General features: G+C 43.3%; 2 protein-coding genes and 1 long non-coding RNA gene across 10 annotated transcripts in view; 1 reads left to right on the forward strand and 2 right to left on the reverse strand.

Moving 5' to 3' along the window:
* The window catches only part of RIC8B (RIC8 guanine nucleotide exchange factor B), a 116,298-nt gene extending 110,500 nt beyond the window's left edge, over nucleotides 1–5,798 (reverse strand). For all 6 annotated transcript variants that reach the window (XR_001110085.3, XR_001110082.3, XR_001110084.3 and 3 more), the window contains exon 1: nucleotides 5,651–5,798. Coding sequence is in view for 3 of the 6 variants with exons in the window: in XM_012469178.3 (XP_012324601.1) it covers nucleotides 5,651–5,734 (84 nt within the window). In the remaining 3 variants the exon portion in view is untranslated. The remainder of the gene's footprint in view (nucleotides 1–5,650) is intronic.
* Nucleotides 5,582–26,430, forward strand: part of LOC105728672 (uncharacterized) — a 278,507-nt gene continuing 257,658 nt past the window's right edge. The window contains exon 1 of the long non-coding RNA XR_001110089.2: nucleotides 5,582–5,790. This is a non-coding gene — a long non-coding RNA (uncharacterized LOC105728672). The remainder of the gene's footprint in view (nucleotides 5,791–26,430) is intronic.
* Nucleotides 17,368–26,430, reverse strand: part of RFX4 (regulatory factor X4) — a 179,463-nt gene continuing 170,400 nt past the window's right edge. For 2 of the 3 annotated variants that reach the window (XM_021675542.2, XM_012469174.3), the window contains one exon: nucleotides 17,368–18,965. In XM_021675542.2, the coding sequence (XP_021531217.2) occupies nucleotides 18,693–18,965 (273 nt within the window). In that variant the 3' untranslated portion in view covers nucleotides 17,368–18,692. The remainder of the gene's footprint in view (nucleotides 18,966–26,430) is intronic. The other variant, XM_012469175.3, reaches the window with a different exon arrangement.

The raw sequence follows: 26,430 nt of genomic DNA on the forward strand, positions 1-26,430 counted from the left end.
GTCCTCTTACATAGTCCTGGATACTTAACATATTCTATTCAAATGTAGAAGCTATGTTTATAGAACTGTTCCAGTATTAGGTCTCTGTCAATCAGGTTCTTCTAGCACATATATGAAGACCTCGCTGCTAGCAGTCTCGTTTTCTTCTCCTATGAGGACTACTCCTAGAGACCTACCTACCTGTCATCTGAAATACCTTTCATTTAGCCAAAAGCTTGCCATACTTCAAAACTGGAATCCTGCTGAAACTTGCTATGGGGTAGTCATATGTCCAGGTGTCCTATATGGCCACCAAGCCACCTCTCTGGTTATCATCATACTTGATGAGCCACCTATTAAATGAGGGGGTTGGGTTCAATTATTTTTGAGGTTCCTCTAGCATAACTGTCCTGTGATATAAGAAATCACAATACTACTCTATACCTCAGGGCCCTTAGTCACTGTTTGTTATTAATAATAATGATAATGGTGGCAATTAATCTCTCTACTAAATCTGTTATTAGAAAGGCGTGAGGGCTGGGCACTGTTCCTCACACCTGTAATCTCAGCACTTTGGGAGGCTGAGGCCCAGTAATTCAAGACCAGCCTCCTGCCTAGGCAACATGGTGAGACCCCAATCTCTACCAAAAAAAAAAAACAGGCCTGAAGGGGAACAAGAGCTTGAATAGTCTAACAGTCTAGACTAGAATGATATATACTTCCCCAAGTTAACAGTTCATTCTATTACTAAAGTGGAAGTGATCAGGACCCAACAGTAGCCAAAGAATTCTGCATCTGCGGATTCAACCAAACATGGCTTGAAAATATCTGGAAAAAAAAAATTGTGTCTGTGTTGAACCCTCAAGTGCAGGCTTTTTTTTTTCTTGGCATTATTCCCTAACTAATACAATACAACTATTCGTACTGCATTCACATTGTATTAGGTATTACAAGTAATCCAGAAATGATTTAAAGTATACGGGAGGGGCCGAGCACTGTGGCTCACACCTGTAATCCCAGCATTGGGAGGCCGAGGCAGGAAGATCACTTGAGGTCAGGAGTTCACAACAAGTCTGGTCTACATAGCGAAACCCTGTCTCCACTAAAAATACAAAAATTAGCCAGGCATGGTGGGGCACACCTGTAATCCCAGCTACTCAGGAAGCTGAGGCAGGAGAATTGCTTGAACCAGGGAGACGGAGGTTGCAGTGAGCTGACATCGAGCCACTGCACTCTAGCCTGGGCAACAGTGCAAGACTCTGTCTCAAAAAAAAAAAAAAAAAAGTAAATATGAGGATGTGCCCAGATTATATGCAAGTACTATTCTGCTTCCTATCAGGGACTAAAGCATTTGAAGATTTTGGTATCCACAGATTCTGGTATCCACAGGAGATCCTGGAAGCAGTCCCCTTTGGATTCTGAGAAATAACTGTAGTATACTGCTCCTGAAAAAGAAACTTTTTCTGTGCTCAAAAACACAGAAGAGACAGGGTAAAGGCAACATAGCCCTGCAAAAAGATCTCTGGATATTGAATCTGAAGACCAGGCCGCCATTTCCTAGCTCTGTGACCTTGAGCCGGTATATAGAATACTTCCATCTCCCTCATAAGTTTTAATATGAGAGGGTTAATGTAAGAGGAATTAATAAAAGATGACATACAAAATGTGAAATAATACATAGTACATAGCAGGCACTCAATAAATGTTAACAGGTGAATTGAGAGGAGACAAAAACAATCGCTCTTCCCACAAAAAAAAAAAGGCCTGGAGCGGTGGCTCACGCCTGTAATTCCAGCACTCTGGGAGGCCAAGGTGAGTAAGAGGAATCACAAGGTTAGGCATTTCAGACCAGCCTGGCCAACATGGTGAAACCCCTTGTCTACTAAAAAAATACAAAAATTAGCCAGGCATGGTGGCATGTGCCTGTAATTCTAGATACTCAAGAGGCTGAGGCAGGAGAATTGCCTGCACCCAGAAGGAGGAGGTTGCAGTGAGCCGAGATAGTGCCACTGCACTCCAGCCTGAGTGACAGAGCAAGAATCTCCATCTCCAAAAAAAAAAAAAAACACAAAAATAAAACCAAAGAATTTGCCTATTCTGAGTCCTATGCTGCGTTATGCCCTTGACAAACAGACAAGTTTCATTCTTTCTGGGATAGATAGATCTTTCCTCTCCCCAAGATAAAAAGGTCCGTGAATGAAGCAAGAAGGCTTGGAAATGAGAGTCTATATAACACAGTAGAAACAGATGTTTCCTGGAGTCAGACAGATATCTCTCAAAGTGGTACAAGGTATTTTGCTACCTATTAGAAAAAGAAGGGGAAGAATGGAGCATAGTCCCAAATTTTAATATTGTGCTATACCAACTCATGCCGCGTTTAATTTTTTTTTTGTTCAAAGCTAACAGTTATGGGGTGCCTCCTCAGCGGCAGGCACTGTTCTATGTGCTTTACACATGTAACTCATTTAATCCTAACAAGCCTATGATATAGTTACTATTATTATCTCCATCTGGCAGATGAGGAAACTAAGCCACAGCAAAGTTAAGTAACTTGTCTTAGGGCCACACAAGCCATTAAGTTGAGGATCAGAGGCCAGGCTGGCTCCAGAACCTGTGCTCTGGCCACATGACCTCTTAGGTACCCTGGCCATTGTAATCGTAACTTACTGAGCGAGTACTTCCTAGGCGCATTGTGCCCAGTGTTAGCATTATATTTCACTTAATGTAATCCTCGAAATAATTTAAGAGAATGGTGATATTATTGCTATTTTATAGATAAGGCAACTGAGACACAGAGGCTTAATATAATTATCCATAGTCATGAAGCTAATAAATGGCAGAGTTGGGATTTGATGCCAAATCCCACCACCTTTCCACTATACCTGACTGCCTCCTTTCAAGGACTAGTTTTATTAGAGAAATAAGGTGGCATAAAGAACCTCCCCACTATTCTCCCAAACAATGAACCAGTCTCTCTCTCTCTACATCATTAATTTCTCTCTATTGGACTCCTCAATGCCCCATAATCACCTCATAATCCAAACATTTCTCAAATCAATTTTTCCAGATAAGGAAACTGAAGTATATGGTACCTAGCTATTTTTTTCAGAGTTCCAAATTCCATATACCATAGAGCTGGGCAATTTAATTCCACCTCCCCATTCTTACTGCCTGAACCACTATAAACATACATCTACTTCCTATTCATCTGCTCCCAAAATCTCTCCCTTTGAGGGGCAAAACCTCACTGAAATATGATGCTCAGTCATTTTCTTTGTACTATAAGCAGCCCTACTATACTGGCCCTACTACAGTCAGTATTAAATATGAAAGCTTTCTGGCCAGGCACAGTGGTTCACACCTATAATCCCAGCATTTTGGGAGGCCAAGGTCAGAGGATTGCTTGAGCCTAGCAGTTTGAGAGCAGTCTGGGCGACATAGTGAGACCCCATCTTTACAAAAATGAATTTAAAAAGTTACCCGGGTTCTGTGGCACACACCTGTAGGCCCAGCTACTTGGGAGGGGCAGGGGGAGGAGATGGAAGTTGCAGTGAGTCATGATCACATCAGTGCACTCCAGACTGGGCAACAAATACAGACCCTGTCTCCAAAAACTTAAAATAAAAGAAAGAAAGAAAAAGAAGAGAGTGCTTTCTTCTGAAAGAGCTAACTGCCCCAGTTCACATCTAGTCAGAGCACTCTCAGGCTTCATCCCAAAATTACAAGTGTTTGGGAATCTTTTGAAACATTTCAGGATACCACCTTAAGCAACACACACCATGCAAAACACCTTAAAAACATTCCCAATACAAAAGGGGAGCTGGAGTTGTTCAGGATTTAAGCTCTGACAGCACCTGGCCAGGTCGTAAGCAGATACCAATCTGGAGGGAGACCAACAAGAAGAGATAAATTGGAGGAAGCAAATCTGATGTCTAATTAGTTTAGCCATAAAGGGAAGGAGAAATACTAAAGAAGGTGATTATATTCAGTTGAAGGTCTTTCTTCCTCCCCTACAGAAACAAACTCCTATTTATTGCTGGTTATCTGGCATATAATAAATGCTAAATAAACATCGGCTGATTGAACAAATGGCCAAGTTCTCTGCTACATTTCTTGCTTCTGAAAATCAGTTTGGAGCTGCCTCGTATCTTTTCTGGAAAGTAGAAATAAATCGGGTTAAATCATTATAATTTCCGCAATATGCATTAAATGAGTTATTCCTAAATTAGACAGACACGTTCAACAGTAAAGCATATCAGAAAGTGAAAGAGCTAAGATATGAATAGACAGAACCTGTATATCCTCCCAAGGAAAGCAACACAGTACTGTAGAAAGAGTGCTGTACTTGGAGTTGGACGACCTAAATTCAAATCTCTGCTCCATCTCTCAGTAGCTGTGTGGACTTGGGACCACATTATTATTCTAAATTTTATCATTTGTGAATTGGGGAATACCATCACTCTCATCACAGGCTTGTTGGGAAGATTAAATGGGAATTAAGCCGCCAGTATGCCATTTCTGCCCCGGGTAGAAAAGATTCAAAAAATAAGACACAAATTGTCAATAATACAAAGTGGATGGATGCAGCGGTGGGCACAAAGCAAACACTGAAGGGGAGATTATGTACGGAGGCAAAAGAAAGAAAAACATTACAGCTAGGTTGTGACTTGGTGTTAGGTGTGTTTCACAGAAGAGAGTCGTCAGTCATTCCTATAAAGGAGTCTTCTAAACCAAAGGATAAAGGTGTGGTAGGCTATCTTTTGAAGTGAGCATGTAAAATTCCTGGAAGGAAAAGTAATGAAGAGCTAACGGTTCTTGGAAAGAGATTCAGAGAACTGACGGATTTATAACAAGATACTCTTTTACAGCAGAGTTGTAAAGTGGAAGGAACTAAACTGGAATAAGAGCTCCAAGTATGACCTTGGGCAAGTTATTTAACCAATCTAGAGTCTCAATTGAAAAATGCAGATAATACCTCACAGAATTGCTGTAAGATTAAACGAGATAATGGACAGCAAAGCTGTTAATGCGATACAAATAATAGGTATCATTAGGAGTTACATTCTCCACCCATTTACAACATAATACGTCCATGACCTTGGGCGTGATTTCAGCTCTTGCACCTCGGTTTCCTCATCTATAAAATGGGGAGGATGAGACCATCTACCCTATAAACACTCTGAGGATCAAAGGAGACCATAGATGAGACATCAATGCCTTGAAAACCGTACTGTGCTAAAGGTATAGAAAAAACTGCCACCGTAGCTATATATTTATGCATGTCAAGGGATGTGTTTATGCAGGGAAGCACGTATTCTTATGCTATACAGGTGAGGAAGCCTCGCATGCATTTATGCATCCAGGAGTGGGGCACGGGGCACAGATGCATATCTACGGATTCCGGGGGTGTGACTTGCACGCTTGAGAGGAGGACAGGAGGTCAAGCTGCTGGGCCAGGAATCAGAGTGGGTGCTAGAGTGGGGGTAGTGGGATGCAGGATACACGGATGGATAAGGCTGGGGGCACAAATACGCATGCCCAAGCCGGAAACGTTTTCGTGGAAGAGCAATGCGCATCCCCGGAATGAGGGGGGTGGGGAAGGATGCAATGTGCAAGCACGGAGGGCGGCCCGGGGGTGCGATATCGTACGCCCGGGGCCAGGACTCTTTACCTTGTCGCTGTAATCCCTCAGGACCCGCTCGATAGCCCCCGCTTCGCCGGCCCGGACGATGTAGAGGGCGCGCTCCTCATCCATGGCCGCAGGTGCGGGGGAGCCGCGGCCGCTCCGCGCGCCCAAGCCGCTGCCTCCAGGTAAACGCCTCGCGCCCCCGCTCGCTCGCTCCTTCCCAGCTTCCTTCCTTCCCTCTTTCCCTCCCTCCCTCCTGCCTCCAACCCGCCAGCCTCCGCCCGGGCCGGCCCTACGTCACCGCCCCTCAACTTTCACCCCGCGACGTCACCGCTCCCCCAGCAACCGGCGCCTCACGGCCGCCCCCGACCAGGCCCAGGACTAGGTCGAGGCCTGGCGAGCGGACTGAGGCGGTGTCAGGCTCGAGGCTCTGCTTGCTCTCCTGCCTCTCCCTCCCTCGGAAAAGTGCCCAGTCTTTTGAGGGGGCTTTCACAGACTGAACCGTTCTTTTCTGACCCTCCTCTATGAATCATTCTCGGCGGACAAGAGCAACCCGGCTCTTCTCCGCCCATTAATCAGCAGCTAAATGGACTACAATTCCCTGCATGCAATGGGGTTATCCCGCTCTTCCATCTGATTTACTGGGGTGCCAATGGCATGCTGGGATTAGTAGTCATCCAGACGGAAAGATTTCCCTCCAAGGGCATGCTGGGAACTGTGGTACGGCGAGGGCCGGAAATGGGAGTCTGGCGGCCGCCCGAGGCCAGCGGCGGGGAGACCGTTAGAGGGAGGGTCTAAGCTGCCTTGGTTTTGTTCCTTACGCTGCTGAATGTCCTGCTGCAGCCTCGGCTGGTTGGGCTGACTGGACTGGCTGACGGTCGCAGAAACTGCCACCCCTTGGTGGGAACTGTCAAGCACCGGTTTAATTCTTTTTTCTCATTTAGCGGTTTCGGTCTCGGAAATTCCTTCCACTTTTGTTTGCATTCTTGTTATGTACTCAGCTACAGTAACGTGGGAAATAATCTAAGGCAATTATCTGGATAAAAGAGGACTTGGCGATTTTTTTTTTTTTTTTTTTTTGCCTTAATACTAATCTCTAGCATACATCTCGTGCCACTGGGCTCCAGACTTTCTTAGGTAATTTCCCTATATCCTGTAATTTTCAACACAAATTTTTGTGGAAACAAAAAGGAACCCGAATAGTTCAATTTATCTTAAGTCATACGGCCAGGGAATGGGAAAGTCGTGGTTTGAAACCAGGCCTTCCCCCACCCCCACCCCCACCCCCACCCCCACCCCCACCCGAAGCGGTTGCTCTAAGACAAGGAATTGTAATAATACTGATACAGTAGCGGTGGTGGTGATAATAAAGGTTCTCATTGCCGCAGTGGTAATTACTTGCCAGGCGGTCTGTTAATACTTCACCTGTGTTAGCTCAATCAACTTCATACACATTCATTCAACAAATATTTTAGAGCCTGTGCTGTGCCCAGGCACTGTTCAATGCAGTGTGGATACAGTGGGCCCAAAATAAAGTCCCTGCCTTCGTGGAGCTTCCATTCTAGTGAGCACCCACGTGAGTTATTCTCATTAAGATGAGGAAACTAAGTCTTGGAGAGGTTAATTGGTTAATTTATCGAAATTGCAGATTTGTGGAAACTGAATTTGAACTCAGAGCCCGTTCTCTTTCTGCTCTCCCAAGCTTGAGTTGATGGAGAGTGGATGAATTCTCCAAGTAACTCCAAGTTTTTCATTCCAAGTAGCCTTTATCAGTAATCATCCTTGATGCCTCCCCTACCAGTCTCTTCCTCTTGAGCTGTGCTGAAGAGAAACTAGAAGGGGCAAAAGTTTATTCATCTAATAATTGAATTTCTTCTATGTTGTGCTAGATATTCTGCTAGATACTGGGAATTTGGAGATAAGAATAAATGGGACCTGAGTTTATGGAGCTTTTGGTCTTTCTGTGTATTATACTTTACATGCAGCAAACATTTATTGAGCATATTCGTTGAGTCAGGCATTGGAGCAGGTGCTCTGTAATTAAGTCAGAAAGATTTTAATCCATCTCTCCAAAAAGCACATTTTAGTAAGGTCTTAGAATAGTTAGCTGAATTCCTAAGGTAATAGTAATATCTTGCAATTGTTTTTAACAGTTTACAGAACATTTTAATACTCATTATCTCAATGGATCATTGGGGAAGGTATTTTTCCCACTTTATAGATAAGAAAATAGGATCAGACAAGTTAAGTAACAAGAACTGGGACTCAAACTGAGAACTGTTAACAAAGTATTTGCGTACCTACTCTGTGTCCGGTACAGTATTAAGTGATTTGGGGGTAACCATATATGTATTTTTGGAGTAAGGGTCTCCCAGAGAGGATATTAAACAAGCACAAAGTATTTTATTTCCGTAGAGATGTTTCTCTTTAGAATTCTTTTAGAAGGTCTCTGACATTTCAGGCACATGTCTTTGAAATGTCTGTTTGCCAGAAATAGGCTATGTTTTTAGGCTCCAATTCTGTACTTCTAAAAAGAGATTTAAAAAATGTAAAACCACATGAATTAACAACTTGGGAAGTTGTACTTTAGTAATTTTAATTAAATGTTAGTATTCTGATTTTATAACTCAAAGGAATCTTTGACTCTAATTCAAGTCATCTTTTGACCACTGACGAGACTCTGGTTCCAGAAAAATTAAGTGGCTTGTCCAAGGTCAATAGTTATAAGCAGACTCTGGGAATGGAGTCTAGACCAACTGAGTCCTAGGTTACTACATCACTTTACCTCCTTGAACATTAGTTATGGGATACTTTCAGGGACTAGAGACTCTAGTGCTGTTTCAACTCCACTTCCTGGTGATGCTTGGGTTACATGATAGCAAGGAATTAAGATTTAGAGGCTTGGTAATCAAAGCAACAAATATTTATTCACAAGTTGTTGCTCTTAGAAACAGTAATATAGTAATCCTATACATATCTATGGACAGAGCTTTTAAATTCTGAAAATATCTCCGTGGAGATTATTTGATTTAATTCTTGTAATAGCTGACATGGTAAGGTCGATAAGACAGGCACTGTCTTCTTTTTTACAGAGGGATGTTCAGGGTATTGATTAGCTGGCTTGTAAGCAAAGAAGTTTGCTAATAAGTTTTATGATTAAGGGCTAGAAGTGCCCTGGCCTCTGATAACATAAAATGTTATGGACTTTCAGGTTAGGGCCAATGAAAAAGCCTGCAAATAGATACTAGTCATTTATTTTGGACTTTGATATCCTGCTGTGGCATTTCCTCTTGCCATGACAATGGGCTAGTTGGTATGTGCCAAATTGAAGGTCTTTAATGAGTACCTGGTGCTAACAGCTTTAAAATTCAACTGTTCCATATGTAATACTTTTAATACATTTTCTTTAGAAGAAAGCAGAAATTTAAAGCCTTAGCAGCTTGGTCTATTGGCTATAGCTCCAGAAGTGGAGTTCAGAGAATTCCACTAATTCAAGATGTGACTTGTCACTCAGCAACCACCACCTCACTGTGTGAAGCCACTCACTTAACCTTTTTTGAGGTTTAGAAAATTAGAACTGAAATAATATCTGGATTAATCCCACAGTGTCCTTAGCTGCTAAACTAAGGGATTGATCTAGATGTTATTTCAGTTCTAAATTTTTCAGTTCCAAAATTTTGTGATTCTCAGAAAAACAAAACCACCTTTAAATATGCTCATTCTTTAGAAAAACCTATTAATAAGAGTGGGGGTGTGAAAATCAATATGTGAAAATCAGATATCAATATGATATGTGCAAATCATTCCTTGGGCATTCCTCCAGAGATTCTGATTCAGTTGATCTGTGGTGAAGTCTGGATACTGGTAGTTTTAAAAGCTTCTCAGTTGATTTGAATAAGAACTCAGTTTTGAGAACTACTGGATCAATATTTTGGTAGAGTATCTACCATTGAACTGCTTTTTTGATAGACCCCCAAACTCATGTGCATGTAACTCATTAGTCTTTGAGAAGTAACCTGGCATTGTGAAAGTTATTTTTATTTCATTTTTTACCAAGAATACAGTCTCAGCCAGGTGCGGTGGCTCACTCCTGTAATCCAAGCACTTCAGGAAGCCAAGGTGGGCAGATCACTTGAGGTCAGAAGTTCAAGACCAGCCTGGCCAACATGGTGAATCCCCATTTCTACTAAAAATACAAAAATTAGCTGGGCGTGGTGGTGCATGCCTGTAATCCCAGCTACTTGGGAGGCTGAGGCCGGAGAATCGCTTGAACTCAGAAGGCACAGGTTGCAGTGAGCCAAGATTGTGCCATTGCACTCCAGTCTGGGCAACAGAGCGAGACTCTGTCTCAAAAAAAAAAAAAAAAAAAGAAAAGGAAAAAAAATGAATGCAGTCTACCTTTTATAGCAAAGTTAACGTAGTTTGATCCTTTAACATATTTAGTGCTCACTGGAGCGCAGCGTTGTCTTAGATATCGTAAAAAATTTTTTAAAGTATAAATAATTCTGTCCTTTGGGGATATGAGAAACAACCAAACAATAAACTAATCTTTTTTACTGATAGGAAAGAACAAATTGAGCATAGTACTGCACACATCAAAGCAAAGTAAACATTAATGGGAAGGAGAGTATTCAGAGTACCCTTCTTGAAGGAGGTGATCTATAGAGAGATGGTAGAAAGAACATAGAGGGCTCCCAGACAGGGGGAAATGCTGTGACAAAAGGTTAGAGGTCACAATTAATAAGACACTTGTTGAGAAATGATACTGACTTGGTTGAACTTGGAAGCCAGCAATAGAGATTTTAGAGGTCAGTTTGGTCAGTGGGAAAGGAAAAATTAAATATGAGAGATGTTTCATAATCAATGATGACTCTATAACTAGCCAGTCCAACTTCAACTTACAACGTATCGCATTCCTGAAAATGTTACCTTACAATGCTATATGACATAAAATTAAATAGAACTGGGAGACAGGAGGGGAGGGTCTGTTGCTGATTGTCTTCAGATCTTTAATCACATTGTTTTATCTCTGGATCTCATAATATTAGAGTTGGACTAGATGACTTCAAGGGTTTTTTTTTTTTTTAACTCTTAAAATTTTACTTGATTCAGCCTTTCAGCACCTTTATGAGGTTCCGCAGTAATATTTGCTGTATTCTGATTGCTTAAATTAAGCCATGCCGTTGGTCCTTGGCAAATGTCCCTCTGGTTGTTTAATATTGATTGACTACCCACAGTGGGACACTTAGATTAAGCACACAAATAGGCTCTGCCCTTTAGGAGTTTTTATCCAAGAGCAGGAATGTGGGTCAGACCTATTTGCATCTCGCTGACTTGGAATCCCATCCAAACACCTCTTGGGAAAACCCAGCACTTTGGGTGGCAATGCTGTAATGTGGTGAAAGAACCCGGACTGAGAATTGGAAAACCTGGTTTTTAGTCCTGACTCACTGTGTGAGTCTCAGAAGCCGATCATTTGTCAAATTCCTTGAAACTCTTCTGACAACCATTTTTTTTTTTTTGTATCTAACAGGAAAACCTGAAAGCCAAAAGACTTCTAGTTTGAATTTTAACTCTGGGTGTTCAGGGATAAATCACTTGCCCTCTTTGAGCACCGATTTTTCTCAACTGTAATGAGCGTAATTATACCTACTTTGCAGTAAGCTGGAAGGGTTAAAAGAGATGGCTGTCAAAGTGGCCAGCAAGGCGACCTGGCATGGAGTAGCCACTAAAATGTTAGCTGAACTGGAATGAAAAATGCAACCTTCCTTAGAAAGATGTGAAGATTCAGGGCTAAACATCTTGCTGTTCCTATGGATGCACAAATGCGTGAGTTTTTAACAACAGCAAAGTGATTCTGATGTGTTGCTTTGGTCTTTAGACATTGAAGTTAACATTTTAACACTGACATGCTGTAAGACAGTTTTGGGATAGTGACTGTTACGGGTATGTGTGTGTAAATAGGAATCTAAAACACTCTTTCAGTACCCTCTCCCCATGTCAATGCCTTTGCAATTAAGTTTATTGAGATTCACATGTCAGAGGAAATATATTCTCACAGCCTTTCTTCCCACCACCTCCTTTTGCAGTAAAGCATTAATTTACTTACCAACATTTGATTAAACTCTTAAGGTTCAACCCTAGGAGGAGGTAGCGGTGGACAAAGGATTATTGTCATTCATCATCAACACATTTTAGTCTTCCCCTTGAGTTGCCTATGAAGGATTAGCATTTCCCTGAAAGGAGGAGGACAGAATAAATTGCGTCTACCGCCAAAGAACTGCCAGCTCCTTTCAGCTGGGGGCACATACCGGGAGCTTTTCCCATATTAGTCAGCTTTATCTCAACTTTTGGGCAGTGCCTACATCTGAATTTCATGGGTTTCAGGGTCAGTCAAAACAGAATTGTAGGGCTGTTGAGGTCAGAGGCCACCTCTGTCAAAGAGTAGTGACCTTAACAGCAAGAGGTAGCCAGTCTCCTCCATGCTCCCTCCTCCCCCACCCCAATGACTTCATTCTAGTGAATGCTTGGCTCATTGCGCGCCCCCCTGCAGAGCTTTTTTTTTCAACCTGGTAATAAAAATCTTCTGTGACCTGGTATTTTTTTCATTATTACTGATTTTCTTTTATTTCTGTTTCTCTATAGAATAAGCAAATCTCGGTCATAGATAACGCACTGTTTGTACGTACATTGGGAAATGACAGAAGGAAAGGTAGTCTGCCATTTATTTACAGTGAGCGGAATGCCGCCTCTGGTGTAGGGGAAAGTGTGGTGCCCAGCTTAGAAACCGCCTGCCTTTCATGAGCACAAAAATTTCCCAGAACTTCTGAAACTCTTTTCCACCTCAGTAGGTTCTATTACCACAGTCAAGGTTGATTTTTAAAACTGCAAAACTGCTTGGGAGAGGGGAATGGAAGTTGGGATGGAGGTGGGTGGGTGGGAAGAAAAGTAGGAAGGAGGAAGACTGTGCTTTGGTAGAAAGCACAGACAGGCTCTGGAGTAGTATTTCTCTTCTTGTGTTTTAAAAAGTAATATAGAGAGACAGAGTCTCACTATGTTGCCATGCTTTTAAATTCCTGGCCTCAAGTGATCCTTCCATCCTGGCCTCCCAACGTGCTGTGATTATAGGTGTGAGCCACTGTGCCTGGAGTACTTTTCAGATCCCAGCTCTGCCACTTAAACTGTAACCTTTGACAAGACATTAAGCTGCTCAGAGGCTCCATTTCTTCACCTGTAAACAGAAGCGATTATGCCACTGGTATTGCAGGGAACTGTGAGAAGCATACATGGTGAGTCTAATGTGTCTGATACAGAGTAGACTCTCAATAAATGGAAGACTCCATGGATTAAAGCAGATCTGTTTCAGAAATGTGTCCCTGAGTGTGAGGTGAGGAAAGAGTGTTGCCGACTTCGCATTTAAAGATCATCCTTCTGCCTTGACTACATTTTGTTTCTTAAGACATCTTGAAGTTTATTGTTTCTGCGAGGTGTGGCATGTGCCAAGGCATTCTGGATACCATCCCTCACAGGGGCACAGTTTGATAGTTCCTTGAGAATTCACTCTTTTAAACTTCACTCAGAGGCTTTTCTTTTATAGGAAGAGACTTTAAATACCAAGTATCAGCACTTCAGTTCTTTCTGAGGCTGATTCTCTTACCCCTGCTGTCACGGTCAGACCTCATTATTTTTCATAATAGATCTTAAACAGCTGGTTTTAGCTCTTGAGGCATTTATGATGAGAAAGGGAGACATATAACTGGGGAGTCCTATTTCTCCCACCCACCATCTCTCTTCACCCACACTCCTTTCCTAGCAACAGCTCTTTCTTCATTTTTTGTGGCCCACGTCTTCCGTCCCACCTACACCAGCAGCAGCAAAATATGGGGGTGAGAAGGTGGTGGCGGGGTTGGGGGAGGTTGAGATGCAGGAGGGGGATTGGGGGAAGAGTTTCAGGGAGGAGGCTGGTGAAGCACAAAAGGTTCTGACCTCCTTGGAAGAAGAGGAAGCCCCAAGGACTGTGTCCAAGCTGGCTTAGCTTGGGAGGCTGCCAAGGAACTGAAGCGGAGAAGTTCCAGGTTAGAAGGGCAGGCAGCAAAGTGGTAGGGAGGTGGGGGTGGCTGAAGGGCAAACAAAACAGTGCAGTTTAGGGCAAGGTTTGTCAGCTAAGGGAAAACTGTGCATGGTGTAGGTTATTGTGGAATACCACTACTTACACAGAGTATGGTTCTCTACTCTGGACAAACAACACTGTGAAAAAGAAACTTGGGTCACATGTTCAGGGAATAGTAGTCCCTGAAGTTTAGAACTTGAGGGTAGAAGGGATCGTATTTCTCAACCTTGACTGCATATTGAATCACTTGGGGAGCTTAGAAAAATGCTGATGCCTGGGTCACATTCCAAGTCATTATTCATTGTGGGTGGGACCTATACATCAGGATTTTTATCTTTATTATATTTTGAGACAGGTCTCTATCGCCCAACCTGAAGTGTGGTGGCCCAATCATAGCTCACTGTAAGCCTAAACACCTGGTCTCAAGTGATCCTCCCACCTCAGCCTCCTGAATAGCTAGGTGCATGTCATCACAACTGGCTAATTTTAAAATTTTTTGTAGGGATGGGGTCTCACTATATTGCCCAGGCTGGTCTGAAACTCCTGACCTCAAGTGATTCTCCTGCCTCAGCCTCCCAAAGTGCTGGGATTATAGGTATGAGCCACTGCACTCAGCCTATACATCAGTATTTTTAAAACGTTGACTAGGGAACTCTTAATGGCAGCCAGGGTTGAGAACCACTGACATCCAATCCTACTTAGCACAAGAATGCCCCCTCTACAACATCATTGGTGAAACCAGGATTTGACCTCAGTTCTCCCTCATTTGAAAGCCACCAAAGGAGTCAATTTTTTAAAAGCTTCTAGGATGATAATTTGCATACTTGAGGTTCTTGCCCGAGTCTGAATTCTATGCTTCTGCTCTCACTAGACTTCTGGGAGCCTTCCCCTAGGCTTCAGAAGATCTTTGGCAACTCTTCCCAACGTCCCTTCCACTGTAATAAGGGGGGTATTTATACTATCCCTCTATCTAGGGTTTGTTGTTTTTGTTTGTTTGTTTGTTTGTTTTTGACACAGGGTATCACTGTCATCCCAGCTGGAGTGCAGTGGCGCAATGTCAGCTCACTGTAATCTTTGCCTCCCAAGCTCAAGCTAATCCTCCCACATCAGCCTCCCAAGTAGCTGGGGCTACAGGCATGTGCCACCACACCTAGCTAATTTTTGTATCTTTTGTAGAGGCATCAAGTTGCCTAGGCTGGTCTCAAATTCCTGAGTGCGAACTCAAGCGATCTACCCACCTCAGCCTCCCAAAATGCTAGGATTACAGGTGTGAGCCACCATGCCTGGCGTTAATTTTATTTTAATCTTGCAAGTCTGCCTTTAAACCGTGCAAGAGGTTAGGACAAAATAGCCGTTTGTTTTTGCTGTCTTTCCTTCTCTAGTTTCACTTCAGACATTTTGATTGACTTTAAAGCAAATATTAAGGCCAATTTTGAAGGGAGAAGAAAATTGCCAAACACTACTATCCAGAGTTGTGCAAGGGAGGACGGGTTGGACTCATGAGTCTCACTCTGTGTTGTAGCACCAGCTGGTGGAGCCAGTGCCTTCTCTCCTGTGGCTCCCTCCCTAAATCACTGCCCAGCTGCCAGTCTACTCTGTTTTTTGTTTTCCCTAAGCGGTCCATCCTCCTCACCCAGATATGCCAGCCCTGGTCCATCAGTGCAGACTATAAGTTGGAATGTCATAATCATGTAACACACCTGCTTGAGGTCCAGAGTGGGGAGGTGAACCGTTCAAGGTCACCTGGCAGTTTCCGTAATTTCCTCCCATTTAGGTTGGGCTTACTCAATGGCAAACATTTTGGATTGGTCTGTGCCTGGGTTTCAGTTTCAGAGGGGCCACAAATTCTTTCTATCCAGAGCTGGGGTGTACTAGAGGCCTGACAAAGGACACAGCAGGATGGAATCCGAGGACACCACAGGCCTGCAATGTGGGTGAGCCATCCTGGCTGTTGTTCATGACTTCAGCCAGTTTCAAGCTGGCAGAGTTCTTTTCAGAAAAAGTCCTAAGAGAGGAGGGTCCCTTTATTGCCAAGACTCTTCTGTTCTTCCCCTGACAAGTGACTGGCCCCACTCCCAGCTGCCAACCTTGCCTGAATTTCCCATTCTGGTGACTGGCTGGGAGCTATCAGAGGGAAAGAAGGTGCATTTGAGTCATATGCTCACAGCAGCTGTTGCCTTTTCCTATTCAGATCTTTCCTGGTTCTGAAGTTGAAAGTTTTTAAGCAATTGGGAACATAAGTAGTACTCGGCTCCCAAGAGGTAGGCACCTTGTGCTCTGGAGAGAAGGCCCAGTGGCCTTTTGCCCTCATCTGAAGCTGCCTTCTGTTCCAGGGTGCTGATGATGCCTAGGTCTTGGTTGTGCTGTGAAAGGGAGGCACACATTTTCTTTCTTGCAAAGTTCCTGGAGTGACCTATTCTCTGGGCCTCAGGCCCTTGTTGATTATGACTAGTTTTGCCTAAAGATTTATGCAGTTAATGAACTTGTGGCTGTTATGTGTAAATGGATGTTCTGTGCTGTTGTTACCTGACTAAAGAATTTGGTGATTACTTTTTTGTGCTTAGTAAGTCAAAAGTCAGACTTCCTATACCCTTTCATTTATTTAAAGGAACTCTAGCATTGAATTGTAAGACAGCGACTGGTCTGGTCACTATGAGGTTTATTTTTTGCAGTGACTAAATCTGAAAATTCATTCTTCCTTTCCCTTACTTTCCTTACATGAAAGCCAACTAGTGGATTTTGGACAAAAGATCAAACTAATTGACCATCAGAAAGTGAAATTCATCTGCTTTCTTTTTGTAGAACAACATAGCTAAATATAAGGGGATGCTCTGTATAATATATAATTTTAATCTTAAAAATCAGGTTCAGGTATAAATATATTATGTAATAGAAAGTAGGAACTTGGCTTTAAATATAAATCTTTCAAAATGCAAATTGAGTTGTCAAGTTCTCATGCCTTTTAGTTAATATACTCACTACTCCAATTTCTAGAAATCTGTGGTTCTGAACCTCTCAGATCCTAGACTCTTAATGTTTGATAAAAACACCATCATTGTACTTCTATACCCCAGTCCTCTCAGCCCCAGAATAAAAATACAGTGCTGGAGAAGAATCTGTTAATACTTATTAAGTATGCAGTAATGTTACTGTTCTGTTCCAGAAGTTTATTAGCATTTAAAACACTGCAGTTGAAATATCTTTACACCCAGTGATCATTAAAGCATAATAAACTAAGTACCAGGGGACCTCTTAATGATGTTGGTATTGAAGATAATAGTCCCTATAAGAGCTGAAAGGGTCCTGCCTTTGGGTGACACTAACCACTGTGCAAACTTAGGACACATCTCCATGTGTAGAGACGAACTGGTCCCCTGCAAACCTCTGTCAGGCTTTAGGTACTATATTTACTTAATCATTATTCAAGGACAGGATGTGTGACTTATACACATTTTAATTATTATTATATGACAAGATGATGGGGAACTGGATAAACACAGCCAAGTAAGACTACTCAGTTTTGTTCTGCCTACTTACACCCTAAGAATTCAGAATGTTATTTATATATATCTCACACACACACACACACACACACACAGACACACACACACAGACAGAGGTCATGTCAAATGAAAAGTGAAAAGAAAGCAGGTCATTTCAATACTTTTTATTTGAGTGTGAAACCATTCATATCTTGAACAACTGTACAGATAAAACTATTTCCATTTTAGCTGTAGACACAATTATCACACTGAGAGGTGTGATCAAAGATTTTATTTACAGAACAGTTGCTAAAACATCCGATGTCATATTTCCATTTATTTCTTACCCATAGGGTAATAGGTCCACCATAATTGTGTGGTGCATTTTATAATACAGAAAGAAAACCTATATTAATCTCTAACAAACCTCACAAATTACTACAAATCTGACAGAAAAATGCCTACGAAAAAATTTTCCAAAAGTACAATACATTTTTATTTCCACACATAGTATAGTATAGGCTCAAAGGCACAGCTTTGAATTTTTTTCTATCAAAGTGTCGGAAATTATTATAGTTTTATGAAGGAACCATGAAAGTCATTTTCACACTTGGTGCTTGGTAAGTTAAAGTTTGGTCCATCCAGTTTCACAAAGTTAACACAGCAGAGCTGAGTGTGATACTCAATGCCATAAATCCACATTCTCATAGAACTTTAAAAAAAAAAACAAAAAAAACCTTCTTCTGCCTTTTGCTGACACTAGCCATTGTGCAAACTTAGGACAAATCCTTGTATGTAGAAGAACCAGTCTCCTACAAACCTCAGTCAACTTAAGGCAATACAAAACAGACCTCTTCCTTCCCTCAAGACAGTGCTTACATTCCAAGACAATGCAGGTACTGTGACAGATGTGGGTCTGACAGAAAATCTAGAGTTTCCAGATACCTTCCCATTTAGCCCTGGTGCTCCAGGAAGCAGTGATGATACCACTAGGAAGAAGAGATGTGCAGAACATGTCTGAGGGCTGTTCCTTGTACAGTACGATGACAGATGGCAAGGTGAATGCTCTTGGTAAATTATGTGCCCATCCAAGAACACAAACCAGATTCTGTCTCCAGTATCCATCCTTCAAGACTAAAGAGATTTTGTCAACAGAAAGTCAGTAGCTTACTAGAAGTGGTTGCCAACACAAAGCAAAGTCATGGAACAGAGGGAAAAGGCATAGAATGGCCTGCCCAAGATAGTGCTCTATAGAAACAGTCAAGTCTGGCTTGGCTACAGAAACCCAATCCCACTGACTTTTAGTAAGTTCTGTTTCTGAACTAAAGTTTATTCATCCCACATTGAATCCCATCCTCATGTTCATTAGGAAAATGGACACTTAGGAATAACCCACGAGTTACAACGTATAAAGTCTTCTGGGGGATGGGTGTTGGGTTTATTATTATTATTAATAATTATTATTCATATTAAATATGGATGCCTATGATAGCAGTCATTTAGCCCATCCTGTAGAGGCCTCTCCGTTGATGTAAGCAAAGCCAGGAAAGTGTTGCATGTGCTCATACTCAGAATTCCTGCGCGTTGTCAGGGGTGTATACATGTCACTAGAGTTTCCATACCTCGTGGAATGCACAGACGGGCTTGTGTAGCACGTGTTGGCTGAGGGCACCTCTGGCCAGCGGGGAGTGACTGGGGTAGGATGCAGTCTGGGAGTACTGCTCATCAAACAAGGTTCCATCCGGGAAGTGGGGCTATTAAAAGGGTACTTGTTGAAGGGAAAGAAATTCCACAAAGTTAAAATTAGCTTGAAGTTGCATATACACAATATCAGCCATGTTTATAGTTTAAGTTAAATTTCTTAAGATGCTATTAATGAGAGTTGATGGAGAGGAATCACTGAACTTCTACAAAATTGAACCTTGGTCTTAGGGAAATGAACATGAGAAATACAGTAGATTTCATAGCCTGAGTTGGGCTGGTGTTTTCTCAAGCGAATACTGGCTTTCTGTTCCTAATCTAGAATGTCTTGGGAAGTCAAACCCAAAATGAGAAATAACCACACCAGGAATACAGGAAAGTGTGTGTGTTTGTCACACATACACATACACTAGTAACTGCATGTCCAGATAAATAAATATAGATGTACAGATGGATGGTAGTGACTTTTATTGTTAATTATGGAGATGTGATAGGTCCTAGTCCATCAACCCAAGAGTTTAACACTGCCAAGTAAAATACAATTACTTTATTAAAAATAGCATTTTATAGTTGAATTCAATTACAAACTTCAGCCTAAAAGCAGGCTTTTGAAGAGGAAGCAAGTCAACAATTTCAAAGGTTATTATTAGTGCTTATCATTTAGAGAACATCTTTCTTTTTGGTTCACATTCACTGAACTCCTGGAAGATACACAAATAGGAATTGGGCTTGGTGTGAATGTAGAGGAAGGAGTCAAGAGAAAGCAATTGAGAGGAAAGGGGAGGGGAGCTTTTGTACAGGTCAGAGGAACAGGTGTTAGTAGCTACAAGAAGAGGGGAAGTAGTTCTAGAAAAGATTAGGAATAAGAGAAGTGCCTCTGAAGTGCTGCTTCTTTTACATTCTTTTCTGTTACCAAGACAGCTATGCAAATAAGCCCCTGTTAGTAGGATCAGAGGGGAGGAAGGGGAGGAGCTATGGGCTCCCTTTTAGAGCTCCCAGTCTGCAGGCCAGTCAGCACAAAGATTTCTTTGCTGTGCTGAGGGCCACCCCAACAAGGCCAGGAGCCAATCAACAAGGATGGCAAGAGCAGCGCGGAGGAGAGAGAGTGTGTGAATGTATGAATTCTTCTGCTCCCCATCTGTCTTCCCTGACAGTTGGAGAGTGGAGTCCCAGGGGATTAGGTGGGAGGCTGCCTCCTGTGAGGGAGACAGACAGGCTGAAGCCTAGACAGCAGGGAGAAGGGGTTATGACAACAATGGCTGCTCCCTGGAGTCTAGGTGGCTACAGGGAACTGCTCTGCTTCTGTGAGTGGGAGTCTAAGGGGAGCTGGGGAAGGCACTTAGGCCTGAAGCATGCAAAGAAAACCAGTGATTCAGAGGTCAAGAAAGAGGGATCCCAATTCGAGTAGGGAGGGATGGATTTTCCCCCCCTACATAGGATGGCATGCCTTACATAGCAAAAGTACAGCCACTTCACAACCAAAAGAACAGTTAGGAAAGAGGGAGAAGGGCGTAGGTGGTGTCTGGGAACTCAAGGGAGAAGGCACTAAGGGCTGTTGCCAAGGAGACTACGGACAGCACGCCAAGGCTTTCCTAATTCCAAATCAGATCAGAAACACTGGCATACACCCCTGTGCTCTGCATCATGGGAACCTACAGGATGCTGTTTGTGTGGCAGCAGTGGTGGACCCTCAGGCCTCTGGTCCCGTGGCATCCCAATTCTAGCACAGGAACTGCTCTAAATCCCAAAGAGACCATAGTAAGATTGGGCCCTGTCCCAAAAAACAAGATCCCAGGTGTATTAAACGGGTGACATTAGGGACTATTACTATAAAAGGATCCTTACTTTTTCAAAAAGGTTGCTTCCCTCACCTGATCTTCTCTCAAGTGAACTCCTGGGTGTCACCTCACCTCCTGGTGCTCTCCCTGGCACAAAGGCCTCACTTCTGATCCCATGGCATGCCAAGCTGGTTCCCACCTCAGGAACTCTGTCCTACCTGTTCCTTCTGCCTAGAACCCTTCTCTACCACCCTACCCCTGGCTCCTGCCATGCCTGCCCTTTTGTCATTCTTTAGATCTCAGCTTATATGTCACCTCCTCAGAGAGACTTTTCTGGAACCCTATCTCAAGAAGCTAAACACCCCAGTCTGTGCCTCTTGGGCCAGGGCCGTACCATCCTGCCTGGCAGCTAGGTCTTTCTATTGGCTTATATTTATATGCTCCTGCTGGGGCTTTGCTGTGTTCAACACCATGCTCCCAACATCTGGCACGGTGCCTAGCACCTAGCAGGTACTAAATAATAGTTGGCGAATGAATGTTGGGACATTACCACTAGAATGAAACTTAGGGATCCTGTGAGCCAACCCCATGTTGTACAGATGAGAACACCAGGCCCCATGATGTCAAGTGTCCTGCCCAAAGTCACACGGCAAGCTAGTGGAAAAGCTGGCATAGAAACACAGTTGGGGAACACGCTTTCCCTACATCAATATGACCTGCCACTGCCAAGTTACCCAGGAGGGGGAGAGTGCTCCCTTTTTGGAGGCCAGCCCATTAGACTTTAATCCCCTTCCTTCATTAAGCTCCCTCCTCCCCGGCAGAGCTCTGGGGCCTTAGAATTCTCACCTGGCCTCGGCTTGCTGGTTCTGACAGAGTCTTCCCCCTTGCCTTAGCTCGTGTAGGTAAAATGTCACAGAATGGACTTGGGATCTTTCCCACAGAACCCGAGAGAGTGTGGCTTTTGTGCCTAGTCAGGGACCCCCGACACAGCTGTGCTCAGAAGTTGTGTCGTAGACTCAAAAGAGTAATTGCCTGGAAATGAGACCGGCTCAAAATATCTCTAATGTGACAATACAATTCTGTTACCACAGAATCCAGCCTGGAAAATTCTGTCCTATTAGGTCAGCTAATTGCAAATGAGTCAGTGACTCGTTTTCCCTGTAGTGAAGAGACCATTGAAAGACCAGATAGCTGAAATGCCCACTGCCTTGGCCTGGTCATTAACATGACCAATGAAGCTTCTATTTAGTCTGGTGGGAGTGGCAGGGGCTGGCCCATGGCACCCGCCTCACCTCTTACACTTTACATCCGGTTTCATGCAGGGTCCATAAGCATGCTGGGCACAAACCCCGGGGTCCAGAGATCTCTGTCCAGAATAAGGCACTTTTTGTTGAGGGCTCATAACAGGAAGTTACCATTCTCTGGATCAAATCACATGCTGTTGCTACTGATTTTAAAAAGGACATAAGTCACCAGTTTACCACCCCTTGAGAGGAGTGTGTGCGGGGTGCCTGTGAGCACGTGTGTGTGCCTGCATGCACAAACGTTCATCAGATGCCTATGACATAAGCCCATCTCAGCTGTGATTGACTCTTGGTCTCTTTGGAACCATATTAGGAAGATCTATTTTGAGGAATGACTCTCCATACCAAGGGCTGACTTTCTTACACATGGAGAAGAAAGAAAGAGCCCTTTATTCCTGACCCTTACCAAATGAGCTGCTACTTGAACAAGGGGTGAAAGGTGGCCCAGTCAGGAGCACAAACTGTTTTCCTATGAAAGACGGCTCTCACTGCACCAAAGTACTGCCAGAGGACTCACCCCCAGCCTCTTAGACTCTTCTCTTAGCCTCTTCTGGAGAAGGATGTAGCTCCCAAAAAATCTTTGTCAGACAGTCCACATCTGCTGAGCTTTTTTTTTTTTTTTTTTTTTTTTTTGAGACAGGGTCTTGTCCTGTCACCCAGGCTGGAGTGTAGTGGGGTGATCTCAGCTCACTGCAACCTGTGCCTTCCAGGCTTAAGTGATCCTCCCACCTGAGCCTCACAAGTAGCTAGGACTACAGGTATGTGCCACCACTCCCAGCTGATTTTTAAATTTTTTATAAAGATGAGGTCTCACTACTTTGCTCAGGCTGATCTCGAACTTCTGGGCTCAAACAGTCCTCCCACTGGAACTCCTAGGCTCCTAGCCTCCCAAAATGCTGGGATTACAGGTGTGAGCCACCATCCCGCTGCTGCTGAGCTTTTAGAGTCAGGATTAAGTTATTACATGTGAAACACTTAGAACTTCCATGTAATAAGTTTTCTATTTTTTTTTTTTTTTTTTTTTTTTTTTTTGGAGACGGAGTTTCACTCTTGTTACCCAGGCTGGAATGCAATGGTGCGATCTCGGCTCACTGCAACCTCCGCCTCCTGGGTTCAGGCAATTCTCCTGCCTCAGCCTCTCGAGTAGCTGGGATTACAGGCATGCGCCACCATGCCCAGCTAATTTTTTGTATTTTTTTTTTAGTAGAGACGGGGTTTCACCATGTTGACCAGGATGGTCTCAATCTCTTGACCTCGTGATCCACCTGCCTCGGCCTCCCAAAGTGCTGGGATTATAGGCGTGAGCCACCGCGCCCGGCCGTAATAAGTTTTCTAAATGTGTTAGCTGTTATTAATGTTCTTTTGAGAATCGATCATAGGGTCATGGTCGATTAATGATAGTAAGAGCCTTAGTGACTGACCATCTGGTTCTACCTCTGGTTTTACAGATGAAAGAACTGAGATCAAAAAAGGGAAATGATCTACTGCAGTCATACAACAACTTAGTACCAGAGTAAGGATCCAGTCATTCATTCATTTAATTGACAAGTATTTACTGAGCACCCACTGAGGACCAAGCTCTGTGCTAGGCCATGGGAATATAATGGGGAGAGAAAAGACGTGGTCCTTGCTTCCACAGAGGTAGTACAGTGAAGGAGACAGATCTTAATTATAAAATTACCCTAAATATAATAATATCATAACTGTAGTGTTACAAAGGATAATAAAATGTGTTAACTATGAGCCAGGCCCTGTTCTAACCTTTATTAACTTACTTGACTATCACTACAACCCTATGAAATAGATACCATAATTATCCTCATTTTTCAGATGAAACAATTGAGGCACAGGGCTAATCAGAGGCAAAGCTGGGATTTGAACCCAGGGAGCCTGGCTCTACAGTCAGAGATCTTACAACACTATGGTTGATTGACTTTTTTTTCTTTTGGCCCAAGATGGCATCCCAAAGTAGAGTGCCCTAAGCAAACTTTGTAGCACCCAGTGGTCCTGAGTGGTTTGGGCCAGACTGCTGGACATTCTGTGAGAGGCAGTGATTAACTGATAAGGCTGGGCCTTTGCCTTTCAGATGAGAAATAAGGAACAGCTTTCCACTCTTAAGTGTGATCAAATGGCTTTTGAACTCAAGGGCCCCAGTTCCACTATGGCTGCTCAACAGGTAGAGATTCTATGAACATGTATTGAATGAGGCTCAGAAATATTTTGTAGCTATGTACTTGGTCTGGTTTATTTTCTCCTTTTGGTCGGGCCTGGGAATGGGGAACCTGGAAAGAGGCAGCTTACTTTGATGTGAACAAGTGCAGCACAGCTGCATTGTTTTTCCAAAATAATTCAGACCTTACACTGTCAATCCTCATTCATCTGGACTTAGTAAGTCAGAAGTTACAAGAATCTAAGCCGGGCTGGGAGGTTTACCTTTGTATTACCCAGGAAGAAAGCATGTATTGTGCAAATAAGTAGTGTAAACAAGGGCATATACATATTCTATTTTGAAAACAAATGACTTAAAATTATTTTGAGCATGTAAATGCTGGGATGCCTATAATTACCGTACTTCACAGATGTATCAGCCCTCTAAGGCAAACCTAGCTGCATTTATTTACAGTAGTTTCCGTTACTTTTGTGCTGATGACCAATTGCATTTCTCCAACTATATTGTATACTTGCAATTTTTCTTCTAATTCAGACTGACCTTTTCCCTGGTTAGTCGATTTAGTGAAGTGTGATATTCAGTTACTCAGAACTGGAACAGCTTGACCCCTGCTCTGGAAAGCTAAAACTAATTAGCCCTGCAGTGGATTTTCTCTATGCTCAACCTTAAACCAAAGAACCAATAAAGGAAAGAAATAAGGTTATCTTGGCGGGTGTGCTTCTCTTTGGCAACTTGAAACTTACTGAGAATAGCAGCAGTAACCTCTTGAATTTACCTTCTACTGTCCCAGACAGTAGTATTCAGTACAACTGGTTTGGAGTTGGGATTGAGAACTGGAGGATTTGCATCTGAGTCTGCTTTGTCCCTTACTAGATATATGACCTGGGGCCCATTAACTTCTGAGTCTGCTTTGTCCCTTACTGGATATATGGCCTGGGCCCATTACCTTCTGAGGCAGTCACTAAACCCAGGGAAAAGGCTAGGTGCAGTGGTTCATGCCTATAACCCTAGCACTTTGGGAACCTGAGGCAGGAAGATCGCTTGAGTCCAGGAGTTCTAGACCTGCCTGGCCTACATGGCAAGACCTTGTCTCTGCAAAAACACAAAAATTAGCTGGGCTTGGTGGCATGTGCCTATAGTTCCAGCTACTTGGGAGGCTGAGATGGGAGGATCACTTGAACCCAGCAGGTGGAGGTTGCAATGAACCAAGATTGTGCTGCTGCACTCCAGCCTGGGTGACAGAGTGAGATCCTATCTCCAAAACTGCCTTCTTCCCAAGGTTGTTATGGCAATTAAGTGAGTCTGTATATTTAAATATGCTTAGAATGGTGCTCTGAATAAATATCAGTGAAAAACAAAACAAACGATACTGTGTCTTTAGACAGTACCTTCCCCCAGAGAGGTATGTTTTGAACACTGACCTCACTCATCAACCTGGGTAGAGACTGATATAATTAATTTCTTCCCACCCCATTTTACAGGTGGAGACTAAGACATAAACCATGAAGTGTAGAGTGTGTGTGTACAGAGGGGAGGGGAGTATCAGAGGCACTCGTCTAAGAGTCGCAAGGCATGGTGGCGAAGAGCCTGGCCTTGTAGACTCCCCTTTGAACTCTCACACCTAGTCTGGATTACAAGGGCCCTTCCATGGGCTTTTGCTTAGTCCTTGGGCCATTCTATTACGACCAACTATTAAATGACAGTGTTCCCATTGGGGCTGTGGTGGCTTCCAGAGCAGATTTTGCAGACCTGTCTTTGATCACCAGGGACCTCATGGGCTTTGAGAAGATCTTGGCTTCTTTTTATGGGAATGGCTTTAAAAATATCACCCCAGAAAACCAGCTCCTGACATTTCATGAGGGGGAATGAGGAAGTGAAGAAAGAGGGAAGACAATGCCCGGAGCTGTGGCTTGATGATGCTGTCTCCCACTGGAGCATGAGCTCTACCAAAGCAGGCGTGCTCTGTCTCCTTCTCACTGTATTCCTGGTGGCTAGCACAGTGCTTGCACATAGTAGTTACCCAGGAGCCATTTGAGAAATGAATGAATGAATGAGATGCTTAGAGTGTGTGGAGTGATCTAGGCTGTTGCAGCAGTTCTCAGTCATGCAGTGGATCACAGTGAGGAGCACAGAGTGCTCCCAAGAGAGGGAGCTCCTAAGGAGCTGGCACCTCTGTGTGACGCAGTTGGAGACCTATAATGAATGCCCCAGATGATGATTTAGTGGAATCAACTTCTTGGCTTGTCTGGGGATTAAACCAGGGCTCCCCTTGGTACTACA

Source organism: Aotus nancymaae, unplaced genomic scaffold (assembly GCF_030222135.1).
Source record: "Aotus nancymaae isolate 86718 unplaced genomic scaffold, 86718_ANA_hifiasm-v0.15.2.pri h1tg000021l, whole genome shotgun sequence".
Lineage (NCBI taxonomy): Eukaryota > Metazoa > Chordata > Mammalia > Primates > Aotidae > Aotus > Aotus nancymaae.